General features: G+C 33.0%; 1 protein-coding gene across 2 annotated transcripts in view; it reads left to right on the top strand.

Moving 5' to 3' along the window:
* WASL (WASP like actin nucleation promoting factor) overlaps window positions 1–16,365 on the top strand; it is a 67,260-nt gene that overhangs the window by 34,909 nt on the left and 15,986 nt on the right. The window contains exons 4-9 of one of the 2 annotated variants that reach the window (XM_021079051.2): window positions 620–716; window positions 4,345–4,368; window positions 11,031–11,199; window positions 12,206–12,248; window positions 13,276–13,429; window positions 15,435–15,452. In XM_021079051.2, coding sequence (XP_020934710.1) covers window positions 620–716; window positions 4,345–4,368; window positions 11,031–11,199; window positions 12,206–12,248; window positions 13,276–13,429; window positions 15,435–15,452 — 505 coding nt within the window. The remainder of the gene's footprint in view (window positions 1–619; window positions 717–4,344; window positions 4,369–11,030; window positions 11,200–12,205; window positions 12,249–13,275; window positions 13,430–15,434; window positions 15,453–16,365) is intronic. The other variant, XM_003134725.6, reaches the window with a different exon arrangement.

Consider the following 16,365-nt stretch of genomic DNA (forward strand, 5'->3'; position numbering starts at 1 on the left):
TGTCTTTGATTTACTTCACTTAGTGTGAGAATCCCTAGGTCCATCCATGTTACTGCAAAAAGTATTTTCTTCATTATTTTTCACACTTTCCTTGATAGTACATAAATACATGTACATATATAAAAGTGTGGACTGAATGCCATAATATCAGCGTGTTTCCGCATGTTTAGTAGTTTACATGCAGTAAGGTTATAACTTAAGTAATACCTATAAGTAAGCTGTAAAATAAAAACATATACTAGTAAAGATAGAGTTGATCTGCATTTGATCAATGTTGCTAGTATTTGCCTTTTCAAATCCAAACACTTGTAGAGGTCTACTGAAGGATCGGATTCTATTTACTTTTTTTTTTTTTTTTAAGCTGAAGATGAAGTAAATATTCAGTTTAACATTTGCCTACTGTGATAGGTAACCTCTCTGATGGTAGTCTTTTTCTCTATCTGCTTCATAGTTTTCACCTTATCTTAAGTTATTCAGGTCATAAAGTAAGTTATTGACTGCTAGTAAGGTTAAGCTTTCCTTCTTCAGAAATGTACTTCTGTTGATTATTAACTTTTTTGTTCAGTAAAGCTAAATTTGTAGGTTTTGTTGTTTACTTTTTTTGATGAAAATATTTCAGACCTGTCAAGTTGCTCTTAATTTTGCCAATGAAGAAGAAGCAAAAAAATTCCGAAAAGCAGTTACAGACTTGTTGGGCCGGCGACAGAGGAAATCTGGTAAGCTTTTTTTGTTCTGTTTTAATTCCTTTAAACAGGAGCTGGCAAGCTATGACTCGTGGAACAGTCATCTAGTTTTATAAATAAAGTTTATAAATAAAGTTTTATTGAAACAAAGCTATGCTTGTTGGTTTACATGTTGTCTTTGGCTGCTTTTTTGCCACAATTTTATAGTTACGACAAAAGACTGTAATGGCCCACAAAATATTTACTATCTGGATGGACCCTTTACAAAAAAAACAGGTTTCAGTTCTTATCTTAAAAGAAGTAATATTTTTATTGAGAGTGAATTTTTTTGGATTTATTAAAGAATTAATTCCAATAACCTTTTGTTGATAACATTTTATATATATATATATATATACTGGCTGTTAAATTTGCATTTTTATGGCGTTATTTGTAACACTTTAAATATGTTACACTTAAAAAGGTATTTTATATTTTGTGAACAAAGACTTCAGGCAAGTCTAGAAGCAAATAAGCAAAGTTGTAAACACTACCTGTAATACCTTGTCTCTCTTTTATCTCTAATGTTGTAGATTATGAAATCATAAGGAGTTTAGTTTAATATATTAATTAATACATGTAAAAAAATTAGAGAATGATATAGAATAGTAGAGAGCTTTAAATTCATTGGTGTAGAACAATGTACCAGCCCTTTCTGTTGTAAAGTGGGAAGGGATTATTAGGAAAGGTGAACCTCCCCAAAATTATCTTCTTAATAATTAGCAGGTCACTTCTAGGAGAAATAACATGGGAGTTGAGATTAGCAAATAGATCCCCTTGAAACTAGCCATGCCCATATACATCTTGAAAAGTCTTTGAGCACATCCAAGGATACATGTTACTCCAGTTTGAAAAATCACTGTACTCAAAGCAGTATTTTACCAATAAGAGGGAATAAATCATGGAAAAGGAGGGCACTACATCTGGAAAATAGGAGTATAAAAGCATGTATTCCATCTTATTCATGTTTATTGTCATTTTAATGGGTTTCCAAGAGGGGAGTAGTGTAAAATGAAAATAAAATAAGTTGTTGCCTCACTTACTGCCATCTTATTATAACCCCCTTGTAATGAGAGAACAGGAGAATTATTAGGAGCCTGTTGTTTTTTTGTTCTTTTGAGGACCATAGGTGTTTACCAATTGATTCCATGCTAGGAAATAATTTAATGCTATGGAGTAACTTATGGTTCAGTTCCTATGTCAATGATATGTTGCAGTACTAGGCCAGGGGCTCCTTGAGGTTCCTTTCAGTCAAACTATGTGACATTTTCAATATAAAAAAGAATTTTGGAGTTCCCGTCGTGGCGCAGTGGTTAACGAATCCGACTAGGAACCATGAGGTTGCGGGTTCGGTCCCTGCCCTTGCTCAGTGGGTCGACGATCCGGCGTTGCCGTGAGCTGTGGTGTAGGTTGCAGACGCGGCTCGGATCCTGCGTTGCTGTGGCTCTGGCGTAGGCCGGTGGCTACAGCTCCGATTCGACCCCTAGCCTGGGAACCTCCATATGCCGCGGGAGCGGCCCAAAGAAATAGCAAAAAGACAAAAAAAAAAAAAAAAAAGAATTTTAAAAATACTTCTTAAATTGTAGATTGACTTTAAAAAACAGAGGTCACTTAAAGGTGTTTTTCACCTGGTACAGGAATTCTGTTTTATATAGTTCCTAAACTTTTAGGCTTAGTGTTTCAGAAGCAGAAAGATCACAACATATGGGAGACAGCTTGATTCATCATTTATGCTAAGTCAAAACTTTCAACCTCACCTCTCTTTAACTTAGATGCACCTTTTGGAGCAAAAAAGAATTAGTTTGTTTTCTTTTCCTTCTACTAGCTATGTAATGTCAGAAGCCATGTCATATCCTCTTTAGGCCTTTACTTCTTTAGCTTAAACCAGGTCCAGTTTCTTATTCTTCACATGATGCAATTTATAGACTCAATCCTGTATACTGTGCTCTGAATGTGCTATAGATTTTTGTTTTCTTCAAATGGTCCAGATTTGAGAAAATGGCCCAGCTTCAATATGATGTCCAGATTTGAACACAGTACTCCAAAAGTAGTAGATTAGTAATGCAATACTAAAAGCATTCTCTGATATGATTAAACACTGTTTTGCTAATTTTTCTAGCAAACACCTCAGCTCCCATTCTTCTTTGTTCAACCAAACCTTCCCTTTTTTTTTCTCACAAGAATGACTCTTGAGCCAGGATAGTGTCATATTTCTAAGTAATTGCTTTTTAGAACTTAAATTCTGAACTTGACATTGTCTCAGCAAATACCTTCCATATTTGTTTTACCACCAACTTAAGTATTTCCACTCTGGATGCAGAGATAGCATTACCTAGGACACTGGAGATTTAACATTCATTGACATAAATAAGACGTGCTTACATGTTTCACAAAATTACTTCATCAGACCACCAGATGGAGTAATACATTTATATTTTCAACTTGTCCCTCAATTTAAATCCTATTAACTTTAATTTGTGGCTGTTTATAAACTAATTATTAAATTATTGTTTACGGGTATTTGTCTTATTTTGGAAATTTTTGTATCAGAAAATCTGTGGAAATTATATTTTGTTTAAAATTCTTCAACCACTTTTGTTGAACTTTCTTGAAACAAAAATTGTGTCAAACCAAGTTTGTAAGCGTATGAATGCACAGGATTAGTAGAAGTGCTCCTGGTATTACTCCTACCTAATTAGCTGTAGCTATTCAGTATTATTGTGGACTGCCTCAGTGCTCAGACATCTCCGGGTATCCTCATTACCTTTGTGCTTTCATTCAGTCTCATAGCTTTGAATACTGTCTGTATGCTGCTGACTCTCAAAGTTTTATCTATATCGTAGACTTCTCCCCTGATTTTCAGACTTGGGTACTCCATTTGAACATTCAAGTATCAGAATTGCCTTCAAACCTAGTGTGTCTGAACAGAACCCTTGATTTATGTTCCCCAACCCCCATCAGACCTGCCCCTACTACTTTTGCAGTTTTTCCTTTGCCTATTGGCGCCACCTTGTCACTGTGGTTCACCACGGTTCTTCATAAACCCTGTCAGTAAGTCCCATTGTCTCTACCTTCAAAAACATGTCCTGCATCTATTTCTTACCACCCCTGTTGCTACCTTAATCCACTGAGTGAGGCCAGGGATCGAACTCACGTCCTCATGGATACTAGTCAGGTTCATCACTGCTGAGCCACCACAGGAACTCCCTAGGCAAAACTTTTAGAATGTAGATTAGATCATGGCACTTGCCCTATTAAGAGCCCTATAAGAACTTCCTATCCTATATAGAATACAAACTATATTCCTTAACCTGTGGCCTGTGAGACCCTACGTGATCCAGTTCCCTAACTCCTTGTGACTTCTCTCTTTCCTCTCTTTCTTTGGCTCACTGCAGTCCAGTATTATGGTGTTCCTTCATGCTCTTCCCTCCTTAGGGCCTTTGAATATGTTGCTCCCCCTCTTGTTTTGTCCACGTGTCTACTCAGGTACCAGTTCCTCAGAGAAGCTTTTCTTAACTACTTATGTATTGACTTAGGAATAAGACTTTAGATGAGTTCATTTTTATGTTGATTTTGGTATTACATATGTCTAATAACATTCTTTTAATTTATTTCCTAACAGAGAAAAGACGAGACCCTCCAAATGGTAAGCTCTTTGATAATTATTCCTCAAAAAGATTTTAGATTATAATTTAATCCTTGTAGAAACATGTATCATACATTAATACCTAATATAATATGTAATATCTATGATTAAATACTATAGTTTATTTGCATTCTTTTTTTTTTTGGCTGCTCCCACAGCATGTGAAAGTTCCTGAAGGCCAGAGGTTGAACCCAAGCAATAGGGAGTGACAACACTGGATCCTTAACCCACTGTGGCACAAGGGACCTCCTATGTTCTTATTTTAAAATAAATAACAAATGGGACTTAGAAATGTAATATTCTTGGACTTTTTTATAAGGTGAGGGAAAGCTACATAGGGTGTACATCACTCTTTTATCTTAATTCCATATTCATAATTGATCAAGTTTAGAAATGGTACCACCTCGTCTTAATGTCTTAAAGGCAGTAAGTTTTATCTAGCATATTTGTTCATTTCCTATTTTCATATTTATCTTTTTTTCTTACTTGAAAGATTATTTCACATTGGGAATATGAAACTAGTCCCTTTCAGAATGAACATTTACTATTCTGGTGTATAAAAAAAACAGTAGCTATACATAATCCTCTTTAGTTTGATAATGAACACTTGAAGAATTGTGGATTCATCTTTTAAAAATACATGTACTTAAACCAAAGAATAAAAGCAGAATACCAAGATATACAGGACAAAGTCCCAGATCTCTGGGGCAGAGAGTCTTATCCTGGACCCCATAAAAACCTTGCTGAAATTGTGTGCTGTAATTTAAAAAACTGTATATTATTTTCTCTAGGGAGAGAGAGAATCCATGGTTTTCTCACATTGAAGTGGGATCCCTGGTGTTGTGAACCATTGCTCCAGGAGCCTTCATTATAATGGGGAATATAGCTGCTGCTTTTTAAAGCATCTCAAATTCTCTAATCGGAATTTGGAATGATTATTCAGGGAAACGATAGAATACAGAGTTCTTAATATATGACAAGTAGTGGTGGCTGTTGGTTTTGGTTTCTTTTCAGCTGATGTTTTACCTTCTGATTTTGTCCTTAAATTTATTTTCCTGATACAAAAACATGAACCAAGTATTGCTGTATTAAATTGTGGGTTATTTACCTTATTACTATTTTAAGAAGATCTGACAACCTTCAATAATGCCTACCATGTGCCAAATATTGTATACTTTGACTTTCCCTTTTAAATGAAGTTTTTAGTACTGACATAGGATTGCTTGGAGATAAGTAAGTAATCAAAGTGTTTAGCTTGGTGCTTAATAAATATTAGTTATTTATGATGAAGATAATTATGATGATAATAATGGCAGCTACTATTTAATGATTATTTACTATCTGCCAGACACTGTCCAGAAACCATATGAAATAGCTGCTATTATCCCTACTTTATAGATGAGCAAATGGGCACAGATAGATAACTTGCTCAAGGTCACAAAACTAGGATGTAATGGAGCAGGATTCAGTCTCAAGTGATTTAACTGCAGAGCCTGACCCCTAACCATTATGCTATATCAAGATGATTTTGAAGGAGAAACAGACCTAGAGAGGGTAAGTAACGCCTTGAGATATGCAGTTAGAATGTGGCAGAAGCAGAGGATGCAAAAAAAGCAGCTGAGTCAGAAGTCCTTCATCTGTAAACATTTAATGTAGCATTAGAATTTTTTTCTTTTGTTTTTTGTTCAATATTTTAATCTCTTTTAATTTATTAAACTAATTTGCATTCTGTGAGCATATATTAAGTACCAGTGTGGCAGGCTTTCTAGTGGTAAATTATCTTTGGGAAAAGTAACCTGAGACTTTAAAGTGTATATAATGTAATTAAAGTTAAGGATGTAAATATTTTTTACCTTAATCTTTTCAATACATATAAAATATATTTCTGAAGAGGTAGCTAATCCATAATAGATAGAATTTGGATATTCTTTATGTGACAGTGGTGACTCACAATTTTATTACCCCGATTAAGAGAGACTCATAATTAAACACAGTTTCATTCTCTGAGATTGCTCTTGGTTTTAAACCTTTAGGTATGTAATTTTAAACCTTTGGCACAGTGGTCCCAAACTTTTTTCATTAAATAAACAGAAAATTTTTAAAATGTTTTCATTAAAATACAAAATTATACAGCAAATGTTACCAAAATTTGCATGCTTTTTTACAGAGTATACATAGAATAATTACTAACAGAAGTTTTAATATTTTTTCCTGCTTTGCAGTCAGTTGCCATCAGAGACCACTATTTTGAAGATGGCATATTACTTTTCTGCATTTAGTGCACTGCCACTAGGTGGCAATGGACACCTTAAATGTCTTGCAGTATCTGTGCAGGTGCTTTGTCCCAGATCCTCATTTAGATTATGAGTTTAACAGACCTTTTCAAATTGTAACTATTAAAAAGACACTTTATGGAGAAGGAACATATATTCCTGAAATGAAATTCAGTGTCTTCCTCTTTAACTCCTAATCCATACATTTTCCTTTTTTTCTTTATTGGTCAGTCTCACCTTTTAGCTTAGATGCTTTCCAATGATTTGTTCTCAGCTTCATGACTGCTTGACATCAGAGGCCTCTAGGCCACCTGTTTCTCAACTAAATTACCTTGGTGAGAGCTCTCTGCTTTTTATGTAATTGAGGGGAAGACTTTAGTTTGTTCATTTAGTTTTAAAATTAACTGGAAATGCTGTTCAGTGAGAATATTTAAAAAAAATTTTTTTCTGTGACAGTTGTCCTTAATCAGAAGAAGGTAATTTGTCATTTGACTGCTTTTTTAAAAAGCAGGCTATGTCCCTCTTCATTATATATTTACTTAGTATGTGTTCTTAGGATGAGTGTAATTTCATAAATGGAATAATTAAACTTTAATAGAAATGATTTAAGAGTATCTCTGTTACCATATCTTTCATAAGCTTTATTTTAAAAAAAGACTCTGTGCCTTATACAAGTTATCACTTTGTTAGTCTGTCATTTTTGAAACAAATATTTAATTGGGGTTTACAACATTATTTTAAATTTATTCCCTAACATCTTCAAAATTCAAATGACTATTGTCAACAGAAATAGCCAAATATGTAATCTCTTAAATGTGTAAGAAATCTTTTTTTCTAAGTTTTAGAAGTTATTAGTAAATATTTCTTAAATGATGAGCTGTTGGACTACAAACTGAGAGAATTGATACATTGGTAAAGAAATGAAATATAGCATTTGTAAAGGTAGCATTATCAGTCATCTTGTCATTTGGCTTTTGTGTAAAAGTTAGAATAGTTCATAGAAAGAGTAGTGGATTAAGAACCAAGATAGCAGAGTTCATCTTTGCCTTTGTCACTAGTTGTATGACTTTGTCACTAATCTCTTTTGGCAGTTCACCTGACTATTCTTGTCCTTAGGTTTTAATCTATAAAATGAGAGATTTAGAAAACTCTAATTTCCCAGCTAATACCAACTTTCTGTTCACCTCTGTAATACAGATTTTTCTACATAGACTTAATTAAATTATGCCTTAGCCGGTACTGATGAACTGTGTGTGTAATGACACTAAGTAGCTAATGCCATAGCTTTATAAACTGGCAGATGCATAACAATATATATATATATACACTGATTTTGGGGTAGAGGAATGGGGGGGATCTTTAGTTTTCATTCTCATATGACATATATTTTATTCATGTCCTCTTCAGCCTTGAACTTTCTTAAGTGATGGCTGAGTTATTTTCTCTAGTGAGTTATAAATCAGGCTTACAGGAATGTTAACTTTATAATTTCCCAGAGAAAAAATTTGTAGCTTAGATAATTTAAACTATTAAACTTAACTTTACCCACCAATTTAGGACATTCATAGTATAATAGATTACTTTTATATAAACTAAAGCAGTATAAAAATATTTTTATTTTTTCCTAAAAGCAAATTATAGTCATTAGTTTTTTTGTTTGTTTGTCTTTTTAGAGCCACACCCACGGCATATGGAAGTTCCCAGGCTAGTGGTCAAATTGGAGCTGTAATGACCAGTCTGTAGCATAGCCATAGCAATGTGGGATCCAAGCCGCATCTGTGACCTACACTGCAGCTCACAGCAATACCAGATCGTTAACCCACTGACTGAGGCCAGGGATGGAACCCACATCCTCATGGATACTAGTCGGGTTTATTTCTCAGCAGAAATAAATGGGACACAATGGGAGCTCCAAGTTATTAAATTTTTGTTATTCTTTAATGAATCTGGTTGCTCCTTTATTATTGCTATTTTGATACCTATTTCAGGAAGGATGACGTATTAAGAGAATGCGTAACTGATAACCTAAATCTGTCTTAAGATCCTAAATTTCATTAAATATAAAGATAGGAGAGTAAATAATAATTTGTAGCATTTTATTGTGGGCAGCATTTGTTATAATAATTGGTAATGATAAATTATAAAAAGAGAGAAAGCAGAAAAGGAAGAATGAGAAGTAAAAATAGATCACTAAGTAAGTCTATGAAGATATTGGTATGATCCAAATTCAACCCTTTAATACTTGAATTCTGAATGTTTTTAATAAGTCCCTTATTTTGTGGAACTTCAGTAAAGTCTTGTAAGGGAGCAAATGAAAATCCAGGTCTTTATCTGCTATTTAATAAGCCTTCTGTATTGCTTAACTAACCTTTAATTTTTAATCCAATTATTCTCAGGTTACTCCTTGACACTGAATCACCTTTTGATAGCTTTATCCATATTGTTCACTAGCTTCCATTTTTTTTCCAAGAATAATTTTTGTTTTTTGCCAATCTGAGCACCTTCCCATGGAGTTTTGTATGAAATTACAAATAGAACTTTTTAGACTTGTACATATCGTACTTATGTAGGAAGACTCTGAGTTTCATTGAGAGAAAATAGCTGAATTTTGGTGATGTTAAAAATACACATCTTTCCAAGTTGTCTATCTGATAAAGTGGTAAATGGCGTTCATGATTTTAAGTATATTTTCATCTCTAATAGTGCAGTTAAGAGAGAGAAAATGAGTCATGTATATTTTCCTCATGTAGGTAAACATTTTTATTTCAGACAACTTTAATGAATAGGATACATTTGAGGTTTTCAGCACAATTGAAGAATTACAGTCCAGTTGGCATTTAGTGATCACCTAACATACATTAGCCTATAATTTATTGGGGTTTCTATCTGCCATTCTATAATTGTGTTGGGGATTCCACAGACCACCCTACAGTTGGTGATGCGCTAGAAGGACTCACAGGACTGAGCACATAGTAGTACTTGTGGCAAAGATTTAGTACAGTGAAAGGATATAAAACAAAATCAACAAAAGAGAAATTCATAAGGGTTGAATCTGGGGTAAACTACACACAAGCTTCCAAGAGTATTCTCTCATTAGAGGCACAGAGGATGTACTTAATTTCTCTAGCACTGAATTGCTGCACCATACCTGAAGTGAGCTAAAGGAGAAGCTCAGTGCCTCAGGTCTGTTGGGGATTAAATCACGTGGGCATATTCTGTCTAGCACATACCAAGGCTCTAGACTCCCAGAAGGAAAGCAGATATTTAACATAAGCCATGTTGTTAGCACAGGTTGTTGAGACACAGTAAGCCCATCTTTTAAGGAAATAATGGGAACTCTCTTGAAATCCTAGATCCCAGATGCCAGCTAAGGGCCAGCTTTGCAAGTGGGCCTTTTCTAAAGATAGCAGTCTCTTTCTCCACACAATAGTGCTTGTGCTTTATACAACATTTAAAAAGTTGTCATTAATATAATTATCTCAGAGGAATTTGGTCTGATAGGAGGTTTTGTCAAAGAATCATGTATTAAAATGGAATCTCTAAGGATCATGTGTTGACCTTTGGTTAAATGTATAAGGAATTTTTAATTTGAATATGTTTCATTCAGAATCTCATAGTTTTAAGACCAAGAATATTTTTGTGAATTATAAAACAAATTTTTGTGCTATATTTTGTGTCACTCCTGAAGATGCTATTAATAATACGTGAAGATGCCTGAGATCTTTTTGCTATTAATTCCTGTGGAAGATGGAATGTATTGAGAATTCTTTTATATTTTTGAGCTCTATACTTCTGATAGTCAACGTGTATGTATAATAATGGGGAAATATTATGATAAAAATAGCAGTTTTGAAAAAAATGGTAGTAACAATTTTCTTTCCTCATAGACTAATAAATTTGAAACAAAGAAGACTAGATTTCTTCGTTAGATTTATTTATTTTTTTTTCATTCATCTTTTTCTTCGTTAGATTTAAAACGAAGTAGATGCTTCTTCTCTTTAACTCTTCTTATGTAATGTATGCTACCTTACCAGTGAGTAATGTGTTGTATGTGAAGCTGTTAATAGTCAAAATTTAAGGAATCCTATCCATTAAATTTAAATTCTTGTTGAATATTTGTGTTTTTCATGAGATTTAATGTTATAAAAATACACATTTGCTTTGAAATAATGTATCTATTCTAATGTGTTTAAGAATGTATTAATAGATTTTTGAAATTAGGAAATCTTGAAATGTATTATTTATAAAAAATTAACATACAAGTTTAAGGTTTAAATAATCTACAGTAATGCAGTGTTTCTACTGCAGAAAAAGATGTTTAAATTTTTAAATTATGATTGTAATACCTAAAATTTTATCCCCTTTATATTATTTTGACTTTATTTGCAGGTCCTAATCTACCCATGGCAACAGTTGACATAAAAAACCCAGAAATCACAACAAATAGGTTTTATGGTCCACAAGTCAACAACATTTCCCATACCAAAGAAAAGAAAAAAGGAAAAGCTAAAAAAAAGAGGTTAACTAAGGCAGATATTGGAACACCAAGCAATTTCCAGTAAGCCATTTCTTTTATTATTCTTTACTTTTTGATTCACTCATTTTTGCTCTTGATTTTTTAAATTGTTAGAAAATTTTGTATTCTTTTTGGGGGAAACCTTTATGTTTATCACTTACAGACCTTTTTAGCTATAAATTTTGAGTTTTTAAAAGGCTATTTTTCAGTAGACCCTTTATAAATCTTAGGTTTTTTTACTTTTCCACCCATCAGAAAAGAAAAATTACATAAAAGTTGTTTTTTCAAATAATCATTGGATATGAAAATGACTTCTCACTTTTCCCTGTAAATCGTTATTTGGAAATTGCCTAAAGCATTGTCCTAGTCTTTTGGGGCTGCCAGCAGAATACTGTAGACTGAGTAGCTTGTTAACAAGAGAAATTGTCAATTTCTCACAGTTCCAGAGACTGGGAAGAGGCAAGCAAATTTGGTGTCTTGTGAGGTCCCACTTCTTGGTTCATAGACAGCCATCCTCTCACTGTGTCCTCCCTCACATGTCAAAAGAGGGTGGCACAGCTCTCTGGGCCTCTTTCTGAAGGGCACCAATCCCATTCTTGAGGGATCACCTTCATGACCTAATTACCTCCCCAAATCTTCATCTCCAGGAGCCGTTACACTGGGGACTAGGTCTTAAAGGAATTTTCGGAAGACACAGTCTATAGTAGGCATCAAACCTTTGCTATTTACTTGATGTATTTCAAGCATTCTCTTACACTCTATTACTTCATTACAAAATTCTTATTCTCTTATAAATATAGCACTAGTTTGTTGGTTAAGAAATGGCTGCTCAGAAAGACTGTACGAAAATGTTGAGGCTCAATTAGTAGCAGAGCCAGGGCTAGAATCCAAGTGTCTTGATTACTTGAACAGTTTTTCCCTGAGTATGGTTATGTCTATGAGAACTATAATTTCAGCTCAGAAATTCACTGGGTGGATTGGATTTCATCGATATTATGTTTTTAATGCCATTCATGCATTTCATTTTTCTATTTTTTTATTATTTTAGGCACATTGGACATGTTGGTTGGGATCCAAATACTGGCTTTGATGTAAGTGCCTTTCACACTTTAATCATTACTGTTCTAAATATGTAGAAATGTCATGGCCTGTCTTTAGACTTTTATTCTTAATCATTTTTTTTTTAATTTGAATGTGCTTTATTTACGTATATATTCTACTAAGGTTTAGAATAATAGATTGTTCTCTCATTGATGGCTAAGTCTTCTAAAGAGAAAGGTTTTTTTTTTTTTTAACTCTTTTGCTTTATCTACTGTAATATAAAATCTTTGTGTTTTGAAAGCCAAGTGAAGAAAATTATTTCTTCAAGTGATCATTTCAGGGAAATAATAAGACAAATTACTGGAAAGCACTATAATTAAACTATAATTAAATATAGTATATAAGTATCTGGTTGTTGAATTATCTGGATTTTTTTTTTTATTCTACTGATGTTTTTTGGCAATTTCATCATTCATTAATTTATAGCATTATGAGCAAAGTAGGTGAAACTGCTGGCAAAAATAAATTTTTTTTAACATTTTTACCTTTTGGTTACCTAAGTATACAAATTTAACATTTGACAGATAATCAAGGTTTGAAAAGATTATTTTGAAAAGAAATATTATTTGTGATTGGGGTCAAAAATCCTTTTCATTATTTTTGTTATAACTGCAGTGTTAGTGCCACAGTATTTTTGAGTACCTCTTTGCATTGGGCACTGTACAGGGTAGTTGAATTATAAAGAGGTTCTTGACCTCAAATCTTCAAATTGATTTACTTTTTTTTGTGGTTATTTGTGACTATACACAAATCTTATTTAGGGACGAGATAGAATAGGTATTAGAGATATCTGAATCATGAAGGGATTAGTAAAAAGCTGAATGAGATGCCTTCTTTGTTCTTATCTTTTCTGTTTTTATGAGAAAGTTTAGTATATAAAAATCTAACTATATTAAAAATGTATAAACTTAAAATAACTTCATAAAGGGCACAGGTGTGAAAATAAAATTTCGTCATGCTTTTTTAAAAAATTGAGATGGTTTTTATAGTTTTTATCAGTTATTTTGTCTGTTGTAGTTAAATAATTTGGATCCAGAATTGAAGAATCTTTTTGATATGTGTGGAATCTCAGAGGCACAACTTAAAGACAGAGAAACATCAAAAGTTATATATGACTTCATTGAAAAGACAGGAGGTGTTGAAGCTGTTAAAAATGAACTACGAAGGCAAGGTAACTTTTGTTTCTATTTAAGCATCCTGATCTTTTTAAAAAAAATCTTTTGAGGTCAGTTTCATAGAAGACAGAGACACACATTCATGTATACCTTCCTTAAGTAAAGAATGTTCACATTTATGGATAACTAGTTTGGCCCAGTGTATTGTTTTACATTATTTCTGTATAACTGAAATACTTGACAAGGTTTTTCATATTGTTAAAAGGTCTTATATTAAATTCATGACAGTTCATACAAAATCTTGTGGCTATTTGATTTTAGAATAAAAAATTATAGTTGCATAATATCTTACTGAATCTTAGAGACCATCATCAAAGTTATTTTTATTATAACTCAGAAGTAGTAATTTAAATAATAATCACTAATTCTATACTGTATAAGCATTTTCAGAATATAAAAATGAAAATCTTATTTATTTTTAAATAACTTTTAAAATTTTTCTGTCATTTAATACCTGAGAGCACAAACAACTTGCAGCCTCTTAAGATCTTTTATTGAAATCACCTTGTTTTTTGATCGTAATAATTATCACAGTAAATTGCAAATACAGTAACTCTAAGTTTTCCAGTTTGACACTTATCTTTTGGCCACCTTATTCATTTGGGGCCACTTTTCTTCTTCATAGTTTTTGCATATTCATGATAGACAGTGTAGCAAAGCAAAAGCCCCATTTACTCAAAGCATTCTTCTGAAGAATTTTACCATCATTTTAAATTAGGTATCTGATTTACCTGTGTCTTTTTCACTGAAGTTTGTTCATTTATTCTTTCATAAATTCATTAAATATTATGTCAGCACTGGTCTCTACCTAGGATATTGAGATGTAGAGATATGGTTTCTTCCTTCGGAAATCTTAGAGTCTAGTGTGACAAAAGATATGTAAACAAGTACATGGTCATAATTGCTATTGTGAAAACACAGTGCCAGTTCCACTGAAACTAGTATGATGTTAATTTATCATAGTGAAAAATTACATTTCCAAATTCTGTGGACTTTTAATAAAAACACCTGGGACATAGCACCATTGTTTTTACATGCTCCCAGAATGCATCATGGTTAGTTAGTGTGCAGCTGATAGAAGGTCTTGAGGACCCTAGTTTTTCCCTTGACTCTCTTTTTCTCCACTGTTACCTTCACCTTATACTAAATAATGCTCAGGGTCTCTGAGCTCTCTGAATTTATAAGTTTATAAATATTCTTGATATTTATTAAATAGTCATACCACTGCCTTCTTACCTGTAAGAGGCGTGTGTATTAATTTGGTTGAAGTTTTTGGTTTGGTTTTTTTGTTTGTTTGTTTGGTTTTTTGCTTTTTAGGGCCACACCTGCAGCATGTGGAAGTTCCCAGGCTAGGGACTGAATCAGAGCTGCAGCCACTGGCCTGCGCCACAGCCATACCAACGCAGGATCCGAGCTGTGTCTGCAACCTATACTGCAGCTCACAGCAACACCAGATCCTTAACCCAGTAAGTGGGGCCAGGGATCGAATCCTCATCTTTATGGACACTAGTCGTGTTCATTAACACTGACAACAGGAACTCCCTGAGTTCGTTTTTTAAACTTTATTATTATTGCTTTTTATTCTAGCTTCTTTTAGGCAAGGTCTTTCCTCAGTTGAATTACTTAAAAGAAAATATACAAGGTATTAAAAAATATGTTTTGGGAAATTACTATAAAGATTCTCATATTCAAGAATCCAACTCCCAGTGCAGAACCTAAAGATCTAAATATACCCAAGAATGATCTTAGAGAAGATAAATTTTTTAGAGTGGAAGTAAAAAGACAGATTAATGCTTTATTAAGGAAATTTTTTCTAGGCAGAACATGTAATATGTTCAGAAGCGTTAAAAAAAATTAGGGAGAAGTTTATGAAGTTGTCTTGAAAAAATATTTTGTAAAACCTGAAACCAAGTAATAGACTTGTGATTTCCAGTGTATCTTTTTGTTGTCTGTCTGTGCAGTCTTTTGAAGTCCATTAATTTATAATAATCTGCTCTGTAGGTCCACCACAATGGAGTGGTATGTATGTGGAATGTTATTTGACCCAGTGTTCTAAATTATGCATGTATTTATTGTCCAAGAAACTAGTGTTCATTTGTATTGCCTCCAAATCTAACATCCAGTAAGGGTTTCTGCCCTCCATTCAAACTAATGTTTGGGGCATGTAGATGCTAAAGTAAAAAGGAAATTCCTGTATGAGTCAGATCTCATGTTTTATCTGTAGTTTAGATAGTTGTTTTGAAATTCTGTGGATTTTTATAAAATCTCTTACAGCACCACTGTTCTTTTTATTATTACTTATTATACTTATTTTTAGTGATTGCTTTTTATACCTGGCATTATTCCAATAACCTATGTAAAATATACTTACACTTTTATATTAATTTGCACAATGGGGAGGACTGACCAAAACCATGTAAGTAGTTCTATAAATGACTTCTCAGGGAATTGTCAATATTCCCATAAATTTAAATTTGTGTTGAATAATATTTATCTGGTTTGCTTGATCTTGTGCATGAGAACAGTTCTTCAGTGTTTCCTGAATTCTATAGTAGTACATTTCATTTAAATATTAGTTATATTCATGATTTCTGCTTTATAATTCCCTTAAATATCAAATATCTAGAGTTATCTACCAATTACTCTTAATTTGATCTGAAGTAATACTAAATTATCTTTAAGTATATCAGCTTTTCTTTGTTTCGTACTATCAAGACAAGTTTTGTTCTGCACACCTCAGTCTTTCTTCCCTTCTAAAGAACTAAGCTTTGATGGTAAAAACAGTTTTATTTGTTGTAACTTTGGTGTCATACTTTTTACTTTATTTCTTTTTTAAAATACCTATGAAAAATTCTTGTCATTCTGATTCCAGTGTTTCTGGCGACTCTTAGAGTTTTGAAAATCTATAGGCCATCAGGCTTTTTCATAGTAG

Source organism: Sus scrofa, chromosome 18 (genome assembly GCF_054392235.1).
Source record: "Sus scrofa isolate SSC_HxYL_T2T_F1_AM1 chromosome 18, Sscrofa_HxYL_maternal_Yorkshire_Landrace_v2.0, whole genome shotgun sequence".
In the NCBI taxonomy this organism is placed as follows: domain Eukaryota; kingdom Metazoa; phylum Chordata; class Mammalia; order Artiodactyla; family Suidae; genus Sus; species Sus scrofa.